General features: G+C 42.2%; 1 protein-coding gene across 1 annotated transcript in view; it reads left to right on the top strand.

Annotated features, from left to right (window-relative positions):
* Positions 1–17,493, top strand: part of LOC138644077 (cytosolic phospholipase A2 delta-like) — a 70,646-nt gene that overhangs the window by 34,872 nt on the left and 18,281 nt on the right. The window contains exons 10-14 of the mRNA XM_069732526.1: positions 11,828–11,865; positions 15,002–15,137; positions 15,854–15,990; positions 16,070–16,292; positions 16,921–17,038. Coding sequence (XP_069588627.1) covers positions 11,828–11,865; positions 15,002–15,137; positions 15,854–15,990; positions 16,070–16,292; positions 16,921–17,038 — 652 coding nt within the window. The remainder of the gene's footprint in view (positions 1–11,827; positions 11,866–15,001; positions 15,138–15,853; positions 15,991–16,069; positions 16,293–16,920; positions 17,039–17,493) is intronic.

The raw sequence follows: 17,493 nt of genomic DNA, 5'->3' as shown, positions 1-17,493 counted from the left end.
AAAACGGAGATAATTTCTGTGATCTTGTTGCACGATGAAACAATGGAACATTTGTTCGATGTCGGCGGTAATGGCGACCGGTTCCTTTCTGAATCTCATGAGCACTCCCACCAGGTTATTAGTCAGGTTCGGACCAGTGAGGAGAACGTCATTCAGAGATACGCCGTCATGTTTGGCGCTTGAATCGAACACCACCCTGATTTGTTTCGGCTTTCTTGGATGATACACTCCAAAGGAAGGTAGATACCAGCATTCTTCATCAGCTTGCAATGGTGGAGCTGGCTCTGCGTGATCATTACGAAATATCTTGTCCATAAAAGCTATGAAATGTTCCTTCATTTCAGGCTTGTTCCTTAATGTTCTCTGCAGTGAGATGAATCTAGATAAGGCCTGTTCTCTGTTGTTAGGAAGCCTGGTCCTTGAAGCCTTGAAGGGTAAGGGAGCAACCCAGCGGTCAGATTCATTTTTGAAGAATCCACTGTCCATGATTTTAAGAAACTCCTTGTCTTCTATGGATAAGGCGACTTTGTTGTCATCTTTTGTTGTGTGAAACACTGTTCTTCCTAAGTCATCACCGTAGGGAGTGGGAATGATGTCAGGCTCCTGGATGCAATCAGAGAACCTCTCTTTCACTTCGTAGTGATGAAGGCATGGCTTAAAGTGAGTTGCTCGACCATTTTGGAGCACATACGTTTTACAGGCGTTGACTTCGGATGCCTTGTGACTCCTATCCAGACATACATCGCCCACGATTACCCAGCCTAGGTCGAGTCTTTGGGCGTATGGAGCATCATCTGGGCCGTTGCATTGTTGGCGTACCTTGTGGACCTTCAGAATGTCCCTTCCGAGTAGGATTAGAATATCAGCATTCATGTCCAGAGGAGGAATTTCATTAGTCAGGTGCCTCAAGTGGCGATGATGAAGTGCGGCTTCCGGAGTGGGAATCTCCTCCCTGTTATCAGGTATCTGGTCACATTCAATTAGGGTTGGCAAAGGTATATGCACGTTTCCCTTGATTGAAGAGACTATGAACCCAGAGGCTCTCCTGCCAGAAGTCTCAATACGACCAGAGCAGGTGTTGAGGGTGTATGGAGTCATTTGTCCCTTTATGTTGAAGATCTCAAAGAATTTGGGCCTTGCTAGAGATCGGTTACTTTGCTCATCTATTATGGCATACATTTTGGAGGCCTTGTCGGGTTGTCCTTCTGGATAGACCTTAATCAGACATACCTTGGCACAGCATTTAGGATCAGTCCCTTCTCCACATACCTCAGTACATGAGGAGGAAACAGCGGTTGCAGTTGGGTCAGGGACCTGTGGCTCCCCGCCATGCTTTTGAGCAGGGTTAGATGCTGCAGAAGGTTGTGAGTTGTATGGAGCTGGCGTGGGATGCATGGCTGTGACGTGTTTTTCACTGCTGCATTCAGTGCACTTAATGGCGGCCTTACACTCCTTAGCGAGGTGGTCTGAGGAGGTGCAACACTTATAACATATCCCAAGCTCCTTGAGGGTATCTTTACGCTCCTGCAAAGTCCTTGCTCTGAATCCACGGCATTCTTTAAGTGGGTGAGGCCTTTTGTGGATAGGGCACATACGGTTACTGTCCATGACTTTAGGAGCAACATTATTTGTCTTAGTGAAGGCAGGTGTAGTAAGTGGAACGTCAGTCTTTCTCACAGATACTGTGTTCCTTGAATCTCTACGTTTGGCAATGTTATCATACCTTGTAGATGATGATGATGCTGGTGGAGTAGGCTCAGTGAAGTCGAAGCTGGGATCACTCTTCTTCCGAGCTTGGTCACTGATGAACCTGGAAAAATATGAAAAGGGGGGAAAGGACACATTATACTGCCTTTTATACCGTGAGCCGTGGTCTGCCCATTTATCCTGCATGCCGTGTGGCAACTTGGACACTATTGGATTAACGCCATGAGCAGTATCTAGGTAGCTCAGTCCTGAGAGACGTGGGTCTAATTTTGCCAATTCTATTTCCTTTAGCAGGTCGCTCAGATCTTGAAGTTTTCTATTGTCCTTGTTAGTTATCTTTGGGAAGGTTTGCAGTCTTTTAAATAAGGCACATTCTATAGCTTCTGAGCTGCCATAGGTTTGTTCCAGTCTCTCCCAGGCTGCAAGAAGACCTGCATCTGAATAGTCCACATGAACTGCCCTTATTGTCTTTATGCGCTCTGCTGATTCAGGGCCTAACCAGTTAACAAGCAAATCCAGTTGTTCCTTGCCGGTGAGATTAAGGTCTTGGATCACTGCTTGAAAGGTGGATTTCCAGGCTCTATAATTCTCAGCACGATCATCAAACTTTGAGAGACTAATGTTTATTAACTCCCGGCGAATCATGTATCTGGCGAAGTCAGACATGTCCGATCTCTCGATCATTGTTGCAGGATGAACTTGTGGTATCCGTAGGGAATGTAAGTTCTCTGGCTTATATGACTGCGACAAATCAGGACGAAATGATGCGGCATAAGGGTTAAACTGCGGTTTAGTCTCTATAGGTTCTGCTGGCTGTGGCCTAAATTGTGAGTCAGTGCTGGAAGTTACCTTGTCCGCAGTAGGTGGCGACATTTCTTGACTTGCGGGCGCATCCGTGTTAGAAACTGGAGGTGGTGCTGGTGCAGATGTTGCATGTCTTAGCACGTAGTCTGAAGTTCGATCAGCTGCGTCTTCCATTTCTTCTGGAATAAGACAGTCCGGATTATCATCTTGTCCCAGTGCTTGTTCAAGGACCTTCAGTTTAGCAAGGGCTGTTGCTTCTTCCCTTTCTGCTTGGAGTATTTTTAATTTCCTTTGAGCTTCCATCTCATTTCTTTGAGCTTCCACTTTGTTTCTTTGAGCTTCCACTTCCACTTCAGCCTCCCTTTTAGCAAAGGAGCTTTTTACCCTAGCTTCCTCTGCAGCTGCACGGATCTCCAGTAGCTTGTCAGACAATGTTGATTTCCTGGAGTGAGATGATCTGGAAGACCGAGCTGTGATTTTGGTCGATGTTGTGCGATGTGACCTAACCTCTTGGAGGTGAGCGATGCGGAGTTCTGCTTTATCCTGGGCATCTCGTACTAATGAGGTCTTTTCTTGGAGAAGAGTTTCCCTTTCAGTTACTTCTGCATGGGCATCTTCCATGTCACAGTTACTCAGGAATGTGATGAACTTTGCAGACAGTCTCTGGTAGCAATCATAGGCGGCCGATAAACTCTTCAATGTGGCGGTTAAACCTGCAGCGTCACTGAGATAGCGTGGAAGAGCTGCTAAATAGTGATCAACTCTGCCCCATAAATGTTCTAGGTTATCATGGAACTCGTCTCTAGTAGTCTCAAAGTTCTCTCTGGCCTTTTGTGTCGGCTTGGTTACACGTTTGGGCCGTACGTCCTGCTCTGCAGTAAGTGTGGACTCTGCTCCTGCAGCATCTATGGTGTCGGGAACATGATGTGCTTCACTTGCAGATGGGTCCATGGTGCCCTTTGTGGACATGTTTTAGATAAGATGGCGGACGGTTAAGACTTGCTAGCAGACAATGCATATGCACACAGACACTGTAGACTTAGGTCTCTTGTTACTATTCTGCCACCGATATACGTGGATGAGATATGTCTGAGGGATGTGATCACAAATCACTATATAAACAATGGCAGGTAGCGTTACTCACTAACTGTGCCACCAGTCTCTATCAGCCGCGCGTAGTGATCCGGAAGGATGATGCAGTGATACATTCAACAGGTTTATTTACAGTACCTTGGTGAGAGTGAGGACTGTAGGTTAGAGCTGTTACAGAATCACCAGATAGAGATAATAGAAGCTTCAGGTTAGAGGTAACAAGAGAATCCTTTCTCCAGCTCTGCAGCACATGTGGGATCCAAGATGGCACGGAGTACAAAAACAGGAAGAGAAGGAAAAAGATAGGAGGAGCTAAAGACAGAAAGGTGTTGTGGGAAAATTCTATAACAAATATTACAGTGATATAGCAAACGGCCAGTAGATGGCAGCAAAGTATAACAAATGATAGAACCAGGCTTATTAGCACTACATAATGTCCATGTATGGCTGAAAGTCTATCATAATAGATAAATAAAAGCATCACCAAACCAGGGATTCAAGCTTCAGGAGGCTAATTTGCATATTCCAGGTGCCTTCTGGGAGAAGCGAAGTCTCCCTAAGCTAGAAGATCGTTGGGTACAGCCGGGACCAGCTGCTTCGAAAGCATCACCAAACCGCGCGCCGTAATTTTTGCCTGTAGGACATTATTGCAAGAGAGCTTGGCTGAGTAGATTACACAAGAAGGAAAACACACAGCAAGTCAGCAGGATCTAGGAGCAACATGGCAGATGTGACAACCTACATGGTGAGCTGCAGCATGTGCTACATGTTCACAGATCGACCAGAAGAAGAATCCAATTTCACATGTCAGAAGTGTAGACTAGTGGCCCTTTTAGAAGAAAAGGTGCGGGGTCTGGAAGAAAGAATAGCAACTTTGAAACTCATCAAAGAGAATGAAGACTTTCTAGACAGAACAGAAGCATCTCTACTGGTCACAGAAGGTGCAAAAAGTGTCAGAGAACCTCCAAAAGCAGATGAGTGGAAGCATGTGACCAAAAGAAGCAAGAAGACCATGGAGAAATCACCAACCACACAACTGAAGAACCGATATCAAATCTTTGTAGAGGATGAAGATGGCACACCTAAGAATGAAGCAATACCAGCAAGCAAAAAAGAAAAGGGCACACAGCAACAAGTGACAGCAAAAAGTACAGCCAAGAAGCAACGAAGAGTGGTGGTGGTGGGAGACTCACTACTGAGAGGCACCGAAGCAGCCATCTGCAGACCGGACATAACTGCAAGAGAAGTATGCTGCCTTCCAGGTGCGATGATCAAGGATGTGACCGATAGGATACCAAAGCTCTTCAGCTCCAAGGACGTCCACCCATTTCTTCTGATACATGTTGGCACCAATGACACGGCAAGGAAGGACCTACCGACAATCTGCAAGGACTTTGAAGAGTTGGGGAAGAAAGTAAAGGAACTGGATGCACAGGTAGTTTTTTCTTCTATCCTTCCAGTAGACGGGCATGGCACCAGGAGATGGAACAGGATCCTTGATGCAAACAACTGGCTAAGACGATGGTGCAGACAACAAGGATTTGGATTCCTGGACCACGGTGTGAATTACTGGTATGATGGACTCCTCGCCAGAGACGGACTACACCTCAACAAACCTGGGAAACACACATTCGCCAGAAGACTCGCTACACTCATCAGGAGGGCGTTAAACTAGAAAAAGAGGGGACGGGAAGAAAAACATTAGACTCGAACAAAGACGACCCAGGAAAACATACTCAGAAGGGAGGTAAGAACATTTCTAAAACAATCCACAGTGAGGAGATTGGAACAAAACTAAATCCTTTAAACTGCATGCTCGCAAACGCCAGAAGCCTGACAAACAAGATGGAAGAACTAGAAGCAGAAATATCTACAGGTAACTTTGACATAGTGGGAATAACCGAGACATGGTTAGATGAAAGCTATGACTGGGCAGTTAACTTACAGGGTTACAGTCTGTTTAGAAAGGATCGTAAAAATCGGAGAGGAGGAGGGGTTTGTCTCTATGTAAAGTCTTGTCTAAAGTCCACTTTAAGGGAGGATATTAGCGAAGGGAATGAGGATGTCGAGTCCATATGGGTTGAAATTCATGGAGGGAAAAATAATAACAAAATTCTCATTGGGGTCTGTTACAAACCCCCAAATATAACAGAAAGCATGGAAAGTCTACTTCTAAAGCAGATAGATGAAGCTGCAACCCATAATGAGGTCCTGGTTATGGGGGACTTTAACTACCCGGATATTAACTGGGAAACAGAAACCTGTGAAACCCATAAAGGCAACAGGTTTCTGCTAATAACCAAAAAAAATTATCTTTCACAATTGGTGCAGAATCCAACCAGAGGAGCAGCACTTTTAGACCTAATACTATCTAATAGACCTGACAGAATAACAAATCTGCAGGTGGTTGGGCATTTAGGAAATAGCGACCACAATATTGTGCAGTTTCACCTGTCTTTCACTAGGGGGACTTGTCAGGGAGTCACAAAAACATTGAACTTTAGGAAGGCAAAGTTTGAACAGCTTAGAGATGCCCTTAATCTGGTAGACTGGGACAATATCCTCAGAAATGAGAATACAGATAATAAATGGGAAATGTTTAAGAACATCCTAAATAGGCAGTGTAAGCGGTTTATACCTTGTGGGAATAAAAGGACTAGAAATAGGAAAAACCCAATGTGGCTAAACAAAGAAGTAAGACAGGCAATTAACAGTAAAAAGAAAGCATTTGCACTACTAAAGCAGGATGGCACCATTGAAGCTCTAAAAAACTATAGGGAGAAAAATACTTTATCTAAAAAACTAATTAAAGCTGCCAAAAAGGAAACAGAGAAGCACATTGCTAAGGAGAGTAAAACTAATCCCAAACTGTTCTTCAACTATATCAATAGTAAAAGAATAAAAACTGAAAATGTAGGCCCCTTAAAAAATAGTGAGGAAAGAATGGTTGTAGATGACGAGGAAAAAGCTAACATATTAAACACCTTCTTCTCCACGGTATTCACGGTGGAAAATGAAATGCTAGGTGAAATCCCAAGAAACAATGAAAACCCTATATTAAGGGTCACCAATCTAACCCAAGAAGAGGTGCGAAACCGGCTAAAAATGATTAAATTAGATAAATCTCCGGGTCCGGATGGCATACACCCACGAGTACTAAGAGAACTAAGTAATGTAATAGATAAACCATTATTTCTTATTTTTAGTGACTCTATAGCGACAGGGTCTGTTCCGCAGGACTGGCGCATAGCAAATGTGGTGCCAATATTCAAAAAGGGCTCTAAAAGTGAACCTGGAAATTATAGGCCAGTAAGTCTAACCTCTATTGTTGGTAAAATATTTGAAGGGTTTCTGAGGGATGTTATTCTGGATTATCTCAATGAGAATAACTGTTTAACTCCATATCAGCATGGGTTTATGAGAAATCGCTCCTGTCAAACCAATCTAATCAGTTTTTATGAAGAGGTAAGCTATAGACTGGACCACGGTGAGTCATTGGACGTGGTATATCTTGATTTTTCCAAAGCGTTTGATACCGTGCCGCACAAGAGGTTGGTACACAAAATGAGAATGCTTGGTCTGGGGGAAAATGTGTGTAAATGGGTTAGTAACTGGCTTAGTGATAGAAAGCAGAGGGTGGTTATAAATGGTATAGTCTCTAACTGGGTCGCTGTGACCAGTGGGGTACCGCAGGGGTCAGTATTGGGACCTGTTCTCTTCAACATATTCATTAATGATCTGGTAGAAGGTTTACACAGTAAAATATCGATATTTGCAGATGATACAAAACTATGTAAAGCAGTTAATACAAGAGAAGATAGTATTCTGCTACAGATGGATCTGGATAAGTTGGAAACTTGGGCTGAAAGGTGGCAGATGAGGTTTAACAATGATAAATGTAAGGTTATACACATGGGAAGAGGGAATCAATATCACCATTACACACTGAACGGGAAACCACTGGGTAAATCTGACAGGGAGAAGGACTTGGGGATCCTAGTTAATGACAAACTTACCTGGAGCAGCCAGTGCCAGGCAGCAGCTGCCAAGGCAAACAGGATCATGGGGTGCATTAAAAGAGGTCTGGATACACATGATGAGAGCATTATACTGCCTCTGTACAAATCCCTAGTTAGACCGCACATGGAGTACTGTGTCCAGTTTTGGGCACCGGTGCTCAGGAAGGATATAATGGAACTAGAGAGAGTACAAAGGAGGGCAACAAAATTAATAAAGGGGATGGGAGAACTACAATACCCAGATAGATTAGCGAAATTAGGATTATTTAGTCTAGAAAAAAGACGACTGAGGGGCGATCTAATAACCATGTATAAGTATATAAGGGGACAATACAAATATCTCGCTGAGGATCTGTTTATACCAAGGAAGGTGACGGGCACAAGGGGGCATTCTTTGCGTCTGGAGGAGAGAAGGTTTTTCCACCAACATAGAAGAGGATTCTTTACTGTTAGGGCAGTGAGAATCTGGAATTGCTTGCCTGAGGAGGTGGTGATGGCGAACTCAGTCGAGGGGTTCAAGAGAGGCCTGGATGTCTTCCTGGAGCAGAACAATATTGTATCATACAATTATTAGGTTCTGTAGAAGGACGTAGATCTGGGTATTTATTATGATGGAATATAGGCTGAACTGGATGGACAAATGTCTTTTTTCGGCCTTACTAACTATGTTACTATGTTACTAATAAACTGAGCAGCACAATTTTAAACATATGTAATTGCAAACATGCTGGTCAATTTTTTTTTGTGATTTTTTTTTTTTTTTTTTACTTTTTATGAGAATCACAATTACTGTATTTATTAAAACCAACATACCGGGGGAACTGGTGGGTTATCTTTAGGTAATGCTTTTGGACTACTATTTCAATTACATCTCTTATCAATTACTGTGATTAGTAGTGTATGTTAGGGAAAAAAATGGAAAATGGGGTATTTGTGGGTGCTGCTGGGTTCAGAGAACCCGGGTAACCCGGAGATTGGATGGAGAGGAATTATTTTGAAACGCGTTGTCAATAAAATTCCCTTCTTTCCAATCTCATCATTACCCTGTTTCTTTGGACCCAGCAGCACCCACAAACACCGCATTTTCCATTTTTTTCCCTGAAAGTTCTGTGCCTCATTTGGTCAGGTTTAGAAGGTGGAGCGGCCAGGCCTACTATTCCTCAAGCCCTATGCAGTGTTGTTCTTGCAATTTGCACAACCTTACCAGATGAGCGGATGTCTAGAGTCTCTTTCTCAGGTTAATCCCACCGTTTTCACACATAGAGCGCCATTGCTTCTTATTCTTTTATTAGTAGTGTATGTTAGGCTACCTTTGTGGTTTTTGCCGAGTGCCTACGCTCAGGAGATGTGCGCCCAACACTGGCCACAGTCAGGATGGCTTCCAAACAACCTGTCCACCATAGGAACCTATTAGAAAGAATGGTATATAGCATGGCACTCAGTCTGCATGCCAGCCAGACAGAGGGTAAAAGAACAAACTGCATCTTGTGAATGGGAGCCTATGGGCACGTTACTGTATATGTCATGAAAAACTCCCGTATATTGAGGCTAAGTGCATAGACGCAGTGTGCTCCTGGCCTTGTATTGTCTATAATGGAGCAAATCTAGTAATGATAAAACCCAAACCCCTTTGGAGCCAATGTATCAAGCAATTTATCAAGATGCCTTTTAAAGCAGCTATTCTCAAATATGGAACTTATCCCCAAACCATGGGATAGGGCATAACTTTCTGTACACTGTTGGTCCAACCACTAAGACCCCTGCAATCCAGAGAATCAGGGCATTGGAAAGCCCCATATGATTGGAGCTGTTGTTGATCGTATGCACTGCCGCGCCATTAATTTTAATTGGAGTGCTGACAACCAGGCGAGCGCTGCTCTTGACTTTCCACGGCGGGTTCATTCAGAATGAATGGAGCTGAAGTATATATGATTGATCAGCGCCCCGCTAGCACAGGGATTTTCAGGATTGGGGGGTCCCAGCAGTCCGACTCCCAGTGATTATGAATTTATCCCCGTTACCACATCTAGAGGATACATTTCAAACTTTGAAAATACACGGTTAATGTGCATCTTGCTTCCCAGGGCTGTGGATCAAGACATACATGCAAAACATCAGTCTGAATTATGGTAATTCCTTCCTTTGTTTCTGCATTAAAAGTCCAGTAATCTGGCACACTCAAGGCCACCGAGGTGCAGGGCAGTCAGAATTGGTTACAAGTTTCTCCATAGGGTTGGCTGTTGAGCTCGGGATGTCACAACTAAGGGCATTTAGGACGAGGAAAAAGAACAGTAATTATGTGGTTTACACTACATAGCATAGGTAGAATGTAAGGAATAGCTAGAGAAAGGGGCTTATTATTTATTTAAAAATTAATGTAATATGTAGAGGAACATTTCGTCTGAAGAAAAAGTAAAGCAATCATGAATTGGAGGATCCGGATGTCCAGGTTTAGTGATTCATGAAAATTTAGGTGAAATGTAAACCTATTGTTGACATTAGCCCAAACCAAACATTAGTGATGTGTGAACGTGCTGGGATCAGGTGTTATCCCACCCTGCTCGTGTGCTAACCTAGTGTTTTGGGCGTGTTCGAAAAATGTTTGCGCCGTCGCAGCTGTTGGACCGCCACAACACATGCAATGATTGCCTAACAAACAGTAAATCCCTGCATGTGCTGTAGCTGTCCAATAGCCGTGAGACATGCAGCAGCAGGGACCCTAATATATTATTCGAGCACGGCAAAGACACTCTGTTAGCATCCGAGCATGCTCAGATAACACCTTATCCCAGGACATTTGCTCATCCCTACTAAATATGTCTGCATCTCCGTAATTAGTGACTTACCGTACCGCATGTGTAATGTTAGCAGAATGGAAATTATTGTTATCTAACAACCGTTTAGATAGGGTGATAATTAGGAAGGTTTTATCCCATTTATCGTTATGTCCAAATGTACCGGCAATCGCCCATCAATCAAGCAAAATACTCATTTTTTTTGGGTGTGATGAATTTTAACTGGGCTTTAAAATGTTTGTTAGGGCTCAGTCAGTGTATTAAACATCCATGTGCAAAACTTATAACACAGATAGCTTATCCAATGCAAGCCAATGTGATGATGATTATGAATGTTTTTACACACAGACTGATGGTGGTACAGTATGCAATACTTTGATCCATATAGAATAGACCCGCCAAATATACAGTACATCAATGGGTGCACACAAAAAAACGGATAACCTATGAGTTACCATCCGTATGTCAAGCATATTTCACAGATCTGTTACAATTCGTTAGAAAATGTTAAATTTAAATTGTTCGTATCCAAACTGTATGCTATACCAATGTACAAGCCTGACAAACACATGGCACACGAATGTACAAAATGGACATACGAAACACAATATGGATGCAACAATGTCATTTTTTTTTTGGACAATTTTGCATACACCCATGTGATTCTGGCCTTATCTGCAGCACATCGTCCTGTGGGAATGGGTGATAATATCATGCACAGAACAATTGTATTAAAGAAGCACTCCCATCTATATTGTTTTATTTAATAGTATGTATATGTGCATGTAATGTAGTGTGAGTGTAGTAATATAGTCACATACCGCCGCCATCTCCAGTGCCCAGCGCCGCTCTGCTCCTCTTCTCAGTGACATCACCGCTCTGCTCCTCTTCTCAGTGACATCACCGCTCTGCTCCTCTTCTCAGTGACATCACCGCTCTGCTCCTCTTCTCAGAGACATCTCCAGGTCATGCTACGTTGTGTGGCTTTTACAATGTAAGTCTATGGAGCGTCAGAACCAGGCACAGTAGGCTTTCATTGTAAAAGCCACTTCTGACTCACACATAGAATGAGCGGGCTGGTCACGGTGTCTGGCGGAGAGCAGACCGACGCTGCACACCGGACAGAGCCACCGTTATTGAGTATATTAATACACTCACACTGCTTTACATGAATATATACACACATTTAATAAATCAAATATAGATGAGATTGCTTCTTTAGTGATTGTCAGTGCATATAAAACTACTGATGACTGACAATCAGCTAGCCTGTAGAGATCAGTGATTTGTTTAATGCCCCTGATCAGCAGGTATAAAAGCACCATTAGTTATATAAAATTCGTGCTCCGCATTTCTCAACGGACTGCTACCCAAGAAATGTGATTTATTTATTTTTTTCTTTTGTTTTAGGCAAGTCCCCTGGAGATGAAACTCAAAGCTAAAAACTGGTAAAGTATCTATATAATCTTATCATTTTCATAATTGACAATCATCATGTGTAGTTTTTTATTTCTTCTGCACAAGTCGCTCTATTATAACCAGTGTATTACCCTCTAGACACCAGGGATATTAATATAAATCCTACCAATACCAGAGCTGAACCATCAAATTTCTTTTTATCTCTGAATATCATTGCTATGTTGCAATGAATCCAGTTCATGTATTTTTTTAATTCTCATGTTGATTTGCATGTTGATTTGCAATATGGGCTGTACAACTACTATTACTGCAGAATAAAATGTACGTAAAAAAATTAACTTGCAAAAATGAAGGATCTTAGTGCATATATTGGCCAATTCAGGTGTTCCCATCAACCACAGCAACCAAGAACCTTGCCATGGTTGATTGGCACACCTGAATTGGTATTATTGCACCTGTGTATTTGCCATCTTTATTTGGGTCCGCTGCACCTTGGTTAGTGCAATTGTTTGGAGGCCCTGGACAGGTAAGCATCTCTGCCTGTGTACTGGTTGGGTTTTTTTTCGCACCTGAATTGGCCAATTTATGCGCTAAGAACCTTCATTTTTGCAAGTTCATTTTTAAAGTACATTTTATTAATAATACATTTCAGATCTCATGTTTGCTGTGTTTGCGTATACTGTACTTTGGCCCTAAGGGTACCATCACACAGTGGCATTTTGATCGCTACGACGTCACGTTCCAGCGATCTCACTGTGTCTGACACGCTCCTGCGATCAGGGACCCCGCTGAGAATCGTACATCGAAGCAGATCGTTTGAAACTTTCTTTCGTCGTCTAGTGTCCCGCTGTGGCGGCATGATCGCATGGTGTAACAAAGGTGTGCACGATATTGTATACGATGTACGGCTTCTACATCGCACATACGTCATGAAATTATCGCTCCAGCGTCGTACATTGCAAAGTGTGACCGCAGTCTACGACGCTGGAGCGATATTGTTACGATGCTGGAGCGTCACGGATCGTGCCGTCGTAGCGATCAAAATGCCACTGTGTGACGGTACCCTTATAGAGTGCTGCTGTGCTTTCTTTTTGCATATTGTGCAGTAATTACAGCTTGCACCTATTCACACTATATGGGGATGCTGCTCAGCTTTTGTCTTCTGCACAACTACTATTTTTACACTGTGCTCCTCACAATAAAGAGACGAGAGAAGCTGTGATCTGTGTGACGGCCCAGAATCTCGCTGGGTGTAACTACTAATTTCTTATCCCTTTTTAAATTCTATTATTTCAACTTTCAGAATGTGATAGAGGAACAACTCAACGAACAATGACTTCTTTAGAAATATTTTCCTTTATGTGACTATTGTTGAGGTTTTATAATACAGACACTGCTTGTACATTGTGTTTCTGCCATAAATACATTATGGCTGAGCTCCCAGAAACTGCACAGCGGCGAACCCATGAGTTTGCATGCTGCGCTACAAAGCTTTTTTTTTTATTGTAACTCATTTTATTTAGTCATTTAAATCATTCCCTATATGTTTTTGCTCCTAGTAGAGGCTACTTTGGCACACTCTGGCCATCCTTCTATTACATGTACAGCTATTTATCTGAATGGCCGCCATGTAATTCTACATTTTTACATCAGCGGCTTGCCTCCCAATAGAACGAAGAATTAGATATGTTGGGTTTACCCCGACATCAGGACTTTCAGGTGGAATTCACGCCATTTAGATGGTCCACAGATCTTTTATGAGTAGCTTTAAAGGTTGAGCATGTACAATACCTTACAGTGGGGAAAAAAAGTATTTAGTCAGCCACCAATTGTGCAAGTTCTCCCACTTAAAAAGATGAGAGAGGCCTGTAATTGACATCATAGGTAGACCACAACTATGAGAGTCAAGATGAGAAAACAAATCCAGAAAATCAACTTGTCTGATTTGGCAAGATTTATTTTGCAAATTATGCTGGAAAATAAGTATTTGATCACCTAAAAACATGCAAGATTTCTGGCTCTCACAGGCCTGTATCTTCTTCTTTAAGAGGCTCCTCTGTCCTCCACTCATTGCCTGTAGTAATGGCACCTGTTTGAACTTGTTATCAGTATAAAAGACACCTGTCCACAACCTCAAATAGTCACACTCCAAACTCCACTATGGTGAAGACCAAAAAGCTGTCGAAGGTCACCAGAAACAAAATTGTAGCCCTGCTCCAGGCTGGGAAGACTGAATCTGCAATAGGCAAGCAGCTTGGTGTGATGAAATCAACTGTGGGAGCAATAATAAGAAAATAGAAGACATACAAAGTATAAGCTGCAATACATGGGCTAACCCATACTTTTTAATAAGAATATATTGTTTAAGTTAATAAATCAGTTAGTTAACACTAAAAAGGTAACCAACATACTCCATCCTGTGACCAATGTAGTAATTTCAGGCTGTTTTTTCAGCCTTTGAAGGTGCTAATATTGCACATTTATGTAAAAATAAATAATTTTTGTCCCATGTGTCTCCTTGATTTTGTCTGTAAAAGTATGCCATAAAAGTATGATCCCAGTCTGTTCTCAAAACAGACCGAGCTTCATATGCACATTGAACGATCTGTACTAAATTGCTCAGTGCGCATAGGCCACTATTGTTCTCCTCAGCGCAGGTCCTGTTTACACAGGACAATGCGCTGCAAATAATAATGATATTTTATGCAGTAGAAAACATCATTTCAGCCGACGAATGAACATTTTGCTTATTTGTCTGCACGGTTATCGTGAAACAAGCAATTCTCAGAAAAGGACATTCGCGATAAACTTACATAGATGTTGAGTAGGGTTGTGTCTCAGTTCCCTGCACTGCAGTACACAGAGAGTAATACTCTGCAGTAAGAAACTGTAAAAAGACCAAAAAATATATTGATTTGCATTAATAAGCCTTGCATACTGCTGATATTGCACAGAAAGTTTTATTTTTCATGTGCAATTGGTAGAGAAAGGTTGAACTTGATGGATCTAGGTCTTTTTTCATGTAATCCTATGTAATCCGTACTAGTTAGTATTTCTTGTCAATATGTAATAAATTGTGTGGTGCTTATTTTGGTGAAAGGGGGTTAAGTCATTCTTTTCTTGATTTATTTTTTTTAAACCAGTCCTGTTTGTTTTCTCTCCCAGCACTGAGAAACTGAATGTACGGATGGGATTTAGCCTTTGTGATGATGAGAAACTTTATCTCTCGAAGAGGAAAAGAATTGTCGCAATTAAGTTGAAGAAACTTTTGAACCTTGACCGAGATTTAGAGGATCACGAGGTGTGTGTCTCCGCAGGCGACGGCAGCCTATTGTATCACTGGCTTTGTTAATATGATGTTGATTAGGCCAAGTGAAATCTGTCTGATCTGCAGTATTGTGGGCACACTGTAATTCATACATAGCAGATACAAAGTCAAAGGCTGCAGAATGGTAGGCAGATGCCAGGCTAAGGATAAATGGGCGCTGCTTCCAGTTGCAAACCATCAACTAGAATACTTTGTTCATAGAAAAATATGGCACATCCACGTTTCTTGGATAAAAATCTTTAACTTTTCTTTTTAGCATGTGAATGCAAAATGGTAACAAACAAAAGTGACATGTTTCTGGCTGTGTTGCCGCCCTTAATCATAAATTATACATAAGCTTTTGAGATTGTGTATGATGCACAATATAGTCATAAAACTTCCAGCAATCTTTACATACCTTTATTGATGACAGATTGCTTTGTTACCTTTTTAGTTTTCTCAGCCACAACAATGAGCTGATTGAGCAAAGTGAAAGCCATCATACCAAGTCTGTAACCCTCCATAATGGAATAAATAGTCGTGTAATCTTTATTGGAAACTAATGCATCCAGTATTTCCAGTCTAACTGGTAAACCATAAGTGTCAGCAACTTTTCCAATTTTTGTAGCTGCTGCATCATGAAAGACGTCCAATAACAGTTCTTTGATATCTCATGATGTGCTCTTCCCCTATCCCGTGTATCGCTATAGATTCCCGTGATTGCCGTCACAACTACCGGTGGTGGTGTTAGAGCAATGACGTCTCTCTACGGCACGTTGTCTGGACTGAAGAAGCTGAATCTTTTGGACTGTGTGACCTACATCACAGGCGCTTCAGGGTCCACATGGTGAGGATCCTTCATGTTATTAGACAATTGGTCGTATTTCTGTGTAGTCTAAGTAATGATTGAAATTGTATCCTTTTAGGTCTATGAGTAAACTATACGAGGATCCTAACTGGTCCCAAAAAGATCTCTCTCCACACATACAGGATGCTTGTAGGAACGTGACCAAAAGCAAGACTTGTGCTTTTACCCTTGATCGTCTAAAATTTTATCATGATGAACTATCTACGCGATCAAAGATGGGCTACAAGACATCCTTCACAGACCTGTGGGGACTGATTATCGAATCCATGTTTTATGATGGCGTGAGTCTGGTGTACACCAATAAATAAGCAATATACAGAGTTATTTATAACGGGATACGAAGCATTTAGTTCTCTTAGGCTAGGTTCACATTGCATTAGTGCAATCCGTTTAGCGCATACGCTAACGGAATGTGCTAACGCAATGTCCAAAAAGGGATTGCGTTTAGCGATCCCGCTAGCGCAGATGCCCAATCTGCGCTTGCGAAGAACGGACCCTGAACGCTGCAAGCAGCGTTTGAGGTCCGTCAGAAAATAACGGGACATCGCTGACGCATGCCAAAAATGGCATACGTTAGCGATGCGTTAGCACCATTGCGGTCAATGGGTGCGCTAACGGATCCGTTACATAGTGTTAATTGCGCCAATTGCGCCATGTAACGGATTCCGTTAGCGGACACCCACTAACGCAATGTGAACCTAGCCTTAGAGAGATATCTGGCAATGGCTGACTCATAGACAACACAGGAGCGATCGGCAGTGGGATGTATGAGATTGTCAGGCGATCAGCCATATGACAGTCCTCAAAAGTGTATGAGGGGCTTTATTTATTGCATTAAATCTTAGGTATGATCTTTTTTTAACACTTTGGTAAAGTACTGACCGTCTTACTAAAATATTAATTTAACAGGTCAATGAGGCAAAACTATCAGATCAAAGGAAAGCATTGGCCCACGGACAAAATCCCCTCCCTCTGTGTTTGGCAATGAATGTGAAACCAAATGAATGTTCCACACTGGATTATAAAGGTTTGTTACAAACCGCCCTTTAGATATTATTTATTATCAAGATAAGCTGGTTAATGGGAGGAAGCTCGTAAGGTGCATTTACCTTGAAAGTTTATCGTTCTTCAGAACAATCAGTTCATGATAATCTGGAAGTGTAACTGCCGATCGTCCAATAAAAATGCTAAAATAATTTTTTGTGCTGTAAAAAAAAGATCATTGCTCTTGGCTGCACATCATCCAGTGTAAGCAAGAGTCGTGCTGCTGAGAACAATGGCGACCCATGCACACTGATCGATCTAATACCAATTGTTCATTACTATTGTGTACCACCGTCTGCCTGTGTAAACAGGATATTAGATGATCACCGATTATTAAGTACTTAACAGTCAGCAGTCGTTTAGTGCTGCTTGGTCAGCTGATAATTGTAGGTCTATGGGACCTCTTCACCTATCCTGACAGCAGATGTCTACAACATA

Source organism: Ranitomeya imitator, chromosome 1 (assembly GCF_032444005.1).
Source record: "Ranitomeya imitator isolate aRanImi1 chromosome 1, aRanImi1.pri, whole genome shotgun sequence".
NCBI classification, from domain to species: Eukaryota; Metazoa; Chordata; class Amphibia; order Anura; family Dendrobatidae; genus Ranitomeya; species Ranitomeya imitator.
The sequence above is the reverse complement of the archived record's forward strand: the minus strand, read 5'-3'. Positions and strand labels throughout refer to the sequence as shown.